The following is a 5919-nucleotide window of genomic DNA, read 5'->3' on the forward strand; positions in this document are numbered from 1 at the left end:
CTTACCTCTAGGACCTAACATTCACACACATTCACACACCGTTGGCCATGCCATCGGGAGCAACTCAGGGTTAAGTATCTTGCCCAAGGATACATCGACATGTTGACTGCATGGGCTGGGATCGAACCCACAACCTTCTGGTTAAAAGACGACCACACTCCCTCACAGCCACAGTCGCCCTTAAAATTGTTAAGAAAACCTTGTGAACAAAAGAGAAGAGTGATGAAATAAAAAACATTGTTCTTTCAGGGAATGTCTCAAACATACAAAAACAAAACCCTCTTTTACATTTCAGCATCTAGTATGACGCTGCTTTGACACTTGCATATTTAACTTCACATTTATTCAAGGGTCAGTTCTGTCAGGAAGTTGCAGACAACAACGTGTTGATATCAACTGAGGATCTCTTTATTTGAAGGTCAAACGGGGCTCTGGTTTCACTGGTACTGGGTTCTTCAGGAAAGCAGCAGAGCTCTAGGGTATGGATGAACTTTCTAACAATGAATAGAAACTTTGTGTGAACAAGGTTCACTTCGCGAACTACATTGTCAGTTGTTGAGTTTTGGCAGCACAACTGAGGCATTCATAGGCCACAGCTTGAAGCCTAGCCTCTCAAATGAAGTAGCCATGCAGACGAAGGCCTTTCAGGAGTGGGGTAGGATTTTATGCTTTAGGTATTGTGATGGAAACGTCTGAAGTAATGGAGACAGGACTCAGAGAGACACGGGGAGAGCAGGAACTTTGATGGCAAACACTGATGGTTTATTTAGAGCTTGGGCCGGATAATTCACAAGACATGTGCTGTGCCACGAGTTGGCGGTTGCCAAACCAATTCTGAAGATCTCTTCCCCAGACCCATGTATTTAGCTAGTTCTGAGAGAATAATCAACAATTTGCATAACAAGATAACACCATAACACCTCTATCAGTTTACGCCAACAGGCAGGAACAGGGAGACAACACACTGAGAGCACAGCAGGCCAAGGTTGCAGGCAAACTGGGTCAAATGTGTGGGCCTGGGAAAATATTTGCCGACAGGTATTTAGACACATTTTTTTCTCCTAGTGAAACAGGATTGGAGAGTTAAAAGAAAAACAGGGAGGAGGTGCTATCTCCTCTCTGTGAGCGCAGCATTCCTCTTGGCGCTCCTGTGTTCATCGACAGGCAGCGACAGGCCCTCTCCTATCTGACAGCAGCACAGTCCAGCAGGTGTTATATAAACAGTAGGCTGATTTAGACTCTTTCAACATAAAAATGAGAAACTCTGTAGCTTTCCTGTCTGTCCTAACAGTTTTCCCTTAAAAATAATCCATGAAATATCTCCCTGCCAGAGCAATCATCAGATGCACCTTATCACAGTCAGCAGTAAAGGTTAGTTTACTGTGTTGATGGAGCAGGATGAACATGTCAAGGTGAATCCTGACAGTCTCAGCAGGATTTGGTAGAACCAGTTTTACCATTGGCAACACAGCAGTGTGTTTGCTACGTGGTTGTAGTCTTGTCGCTGTGATTCACCATTTTGAGTTGTGCAATAACGAATGGTTAATGTCAAGCAACTATTTACCTAAACATACGGAAACATCCCGAATGAAAAGAAGAGCTTTAGTATTTCAAATTTTAGCTTGTTTTGGTTATATTAATTAAATATGAATGGCCAATCATAGCATAGGGCAAGTGTCAGTAGCAGCCCAAAAAACCCAGAACAAAAGCAAACAGACGATTTAAGTTGCTAAATAAATAGCGACTAATACCACGTATGGGAATATAGCCCACTGTGATTTCACTTGAAAATCCAACAGGTGTTTGAAAGTGCTTGTAAGTATGATTGTGTTCGCCACAGCCCACAGACCAGTGTTGTTGCTATTTTCTGAAGAGATAAAAGTCTGACTGCAAACACGTCTGCTCAGCGGATGTGGTGAATTCGCAATCGTAACATCAGCACCAGTGAACTGCAGTGCCTGTGTGTGTCAATCACTTTTCTCTCCCTGCCCCCACTCAACCCTGTCCCAACAGCAGCGTGTGTGTGTGTGTGTGTGTGTGTGTGTGTAAGGCAACAGCAGACTCGTCATCTGGCCCATTTGCTGCACCTTCAGACTACGTTAAACCAGCTGTGACGGGAAGCTGTTACCGGATAGGGAGCGGCTCCTACAAATTAAAGTTCAATTAATCATAGACTTAAAGTAAAGAACTATGCTTGTTAATTAGTAGGTTTATTTTTGTATTTTCCAAATTTGCTGAAATCGAGTGAATTTGTTAAACTCATACCCACTCACAGTGATACAACTCAAATTGTCTTATCTCCAACGCGTTTCTTAAATAGATATCTTACGCTAAATATATTTTCTTTTAATTATTAATATAACTGCAAGCTACTACTTGAGATCTTATAATAATTAGACTATTTGTGCTTCCTACTTTTGATGCTAATTTGTTATAGCTATTTATCTTGTAGACCCAATCAAATACAAATTGACAATATTCAATAGAAATTCAATTCCCCCCTTCTTTTCAACCATCCTTGTTTCGGCCATGATAAACCCGTTTGGTAAATGTTTGTGCGGATTTTATTGTGAAAGTCACAACCAGAACCTCATCGTTTTTGTCCTGCCGCGTGCCTTGACAGAGAATCGCGCGCAGGACAGATTGGCTGGTTAAAGTCCTCCTTCGTCTCTTCTAACCACTCCCTTGAGCTGTCGACAGAGCCACCCTTCACTTACCGAAGAAACCATTCCCAAGTGTGTTTGTTAAATCGGCAGAAAAACTTATAAAACAGGTCAATATATCTACCGATACTGGTAATCAGTCAAAGTTTTGTCGCTCGGAAACCACTTGTAACTTTTTCAACTCGGACCTGCACGGAGACAGCATGGTGTTAAAATCGGAAGACGGCGTAGGTGAGTGAAGCAGCCAGGAAATACATATGTATCGTCTGAATGTCGTTGACATGTCTTTACATGATGTGTTTAGATACAGGATATGTTTATGGGAAGTTTAAGCTTTGTTTACGGGTGAAATGTTTAAGGGAAACCTCAGGAACCAAATGTGTGAAGTGGGTGCTGGATCGTTTGGCCTTGTTGACAGTGTTTACTGCTCCATTCCCGACACTATTGTATTGACTCAGTCAACTATGTGCATTGTGTTTTGGGTTTCTAAACGTGGGCAACATCTATAAAAACACAAATTATATAATAGTATATAATTCACAGTCAGTTATAGTGTCTGTATGCAAAATGCTATTAAAACAAATTCACAAAAACATCATAAATCACACAAAAAGGCTCCTGAATGTTAGCATTGCCATTTGAAGTTTGTAAATTGCTATTAATACATTGCCACAGTCTGTTTGTTAAAGATACAGTAAGAAATATATATTGTAGGTTTTAATATGTGCACTGTGGGTGTTATTTTGTAACCACATGTATAAACACTTCAGTAACACATTTTTGGCCCCTAATGCACAACACATTTTTAAGTGACTGCTGGTCTGTAAGCAGCAACAGGTGTGAGAACAGACAGTAACTCCTTCCTATGGCAGCAAATCACTGACATTCAAAACATTTAATTTCATCTTTAACATTATCCTAGTTCAAATATTTATGTTATCCTCACATCCCCATTCCAACAGATAGTTAAACACATAAAAAGCATAGTTATAATGCCAGTACTATATAGAAATAAAGGAGTGAGCAGCCATTTAAGTCAGACACAAACCCTTTGTTGCTGAGCCTGATGCCTTCATCTCTGTGGTTGGCCTGCCAGAATTAATTAGCACCCCCGCCCGTATTAATCGTGTTAGAGAACAGTGAACATCTGAGCGACTGATCCTGTTATATGCTGCCGCTCTTTTGTTCTGCTGATGGAGAGGCAGAACTTCCACACTTTCTGCTTCTGTTTTCAGGAATGAGACAGGGGAACAGTCGATTCTCTTCGAGTCCATTTGTCTCTGCCACTTAGGGGTGGGTGGTCTGGGAAGTTGGAGTAGTTGTCACTAATGGTTCCCTAATGAGTGGAGCTGAGAGATCTAATGGGGCCCACCAGAACAATGCCCTGCCTGGCACTAATGCCCCGGTGGTTTGATAATCGCCATCCTCTCCCCATAATCATATTTTAGCCCTCTTTCCAGCTTCGAGTGGACCTCCTTACCTCTCAGGCCAGTGCACAATTACAGCTATAATGTAATTGGACAAATGTGTTTACTATGGTGCAGTGAGGTGTTGTTGGTAACCCAGCAGAACATAGTACGCTTCATTGCTGAAATATTTAGGGCAGTGCCACCAGTCAATTAAAGAGGCAGACAAATAATAGCTCAGTTTTTAAACCACAGCAACCTGCCACAGTAATGTTTGGTTATATGTGGGTGTGGGATGGGGATCAATAAGTCTTTTCATTGTCTTTTTATTGTTCTATATGCATTAACAATTCATTAGATGTATTAATTAATGACAGAGTTCAACATGGGAACAAATATGAATGGCCTTTCATAGCTTGTTTAAGAAAGCAAAGGGCAATTAAAAAACCTGACCAAAAGCAAAACATCTAAAATAATCTTTTTTTTAAAAGTCTGAATTTGGGAATAATCTAAGTTGTCATTTTTTACATCAAATTTAAAAAAAGATCTTAGCCACACACTATCCTATTCTATTGCCTTATTCTCTGTACTTGTATTACTTGTTTAAGTCAATTATTAACAACACATTCTAAAGGATTGCTAGATCAAGCAAGCTGTAAAAAGGAAATCTATTTGACCATGTCCCCTTGGGATCTGGAAGCTTGTGTGTGTGTTTCTTTATTCTCTGACACATTATAGACTTAAAACATTGAATCAATGTATTCTCTGAAGTTACTGCTCTCTCAAACGGTGCTGCCTGTCAGGATAACGAAAGGACTTGCGTGGGAAACTTGTTTCTCTGAAATTTGCTATAAACACGGTTGACCGTTATTTGGTGGCTGTATTTGTTTTCATAAACTTGTCTTTAAACCGGTCTGTGAGAAGCCATATCCTCTGTGTTCCACAAATGTATCAAACAATCCTCAACTTTTAAATGTGTGAGGGGACGCTGTCTGAAGTGTGTGCCAGCCCCGCTGCATCCAGGCTTCATTTATTTTATAATAATATTCACATTTTTCTCACATTTCACCAGAACTGTTTTCACTTTAACGTTTTCCTCCTATCTCGCACATTTTAGCCTGCAGTACATTTTTTTGTCTTTTCTCCTGAGCTGATGAAGTTGGTTTGCAGCAGGTAGAGACATGCCTGCATTCATTTTCTACATACAGGCCTCTATGATCAGTCCCGTTGACAGGGCATAGAAATATAAAATGGCGCTTGGCAGGAACTCCATAGACACCGCATTTTAATAGACTGTGCTGATTTGACTACCAATCACAGCTGTGGTGCATTCAGGGCCTGGTCACAGTCTGGTTGCGCTGGCGTAGTCTGCTCAGCAATATTTGTGTATGATTTTGTCTGAGCTGCAGGAAAGAATAAAAACTGCAAGCATTTCCTGATGTTCTTTTAAAATAGCTTATCACATCTTCTGTTAATTTACAAATGATTGAGGCAGTGTTTCCCACAGAATTTGATTCTATTTGTGGGGGCACCGCACACCCCCCCCAAACTTTCTTGTTGCATTTAGGCATTTAGGAGTAACCGAGGGCTAAGTGCCTTGCTCAAGGGCACACTAGTAGTGGTGTTCCAGGCAGGATTTGAACTCCCAACCTTCCGATCCTCAGCCCACCTCACTAAAAAAAAAAGAAGAATATATATATATATTTTTTTATGAGATCCATTTGTGGCGGACGATATTTAATTGTGGCGGCCCGCGACAAATAAATCAATGTATGGGAAACACTGGATATAAACTATATGTTTTGTGTGTTTAATCCTTTTTTTCAAAATGCATTGAGAAAGATCTTGCA

General features: G+C 40.6%; 1 protein-coding gene across 3 annotated transcripts in view; it reads left to right on the forward strand.

Annotated features, from left to right (window-relative positions):
• cyth1a (cytohesin 1a) overlaps positions 1–5919 on the forward strand; it is a 36645-nt gene that overhangs the window by 9824 nt on the left and 20902 nt on the right. Inside the window, exon 1 of one of the 3 annotated variants that reach the window (XM_010790692.1) lies at positions 2676–2894. The exons of the other annotated variants lie outside the window; for them this stretch is intronic. Coding sequence (XP_010788994.1) covers positions 2867–2894 — 28 coding nt within the window. The 5' untranslated portion in view covers positions 2676–2866. Of the gene's footprint in view, positions 1–2675; positions 2895–5919 lie in introns of those variants that run through there. 3 annotated transcript variants of the gene reach the window in all.

This window comes from Notothenia coriiceps, unplaced genomic scaffold (genome assembly GCF_000735185.1).
Source record: "Notothenia coriiceps isolate Sejong01 unplaced genomic scaffold, NC01 NC01_scaffold00001471, whole genome shotgun sequence".
Lineage (NCBI taxonomy): Eukaryota > Metazoa > Chordata > Actinopteri > Perciformes > Nototheniidae > Notothenia > Notothenia coriiceps.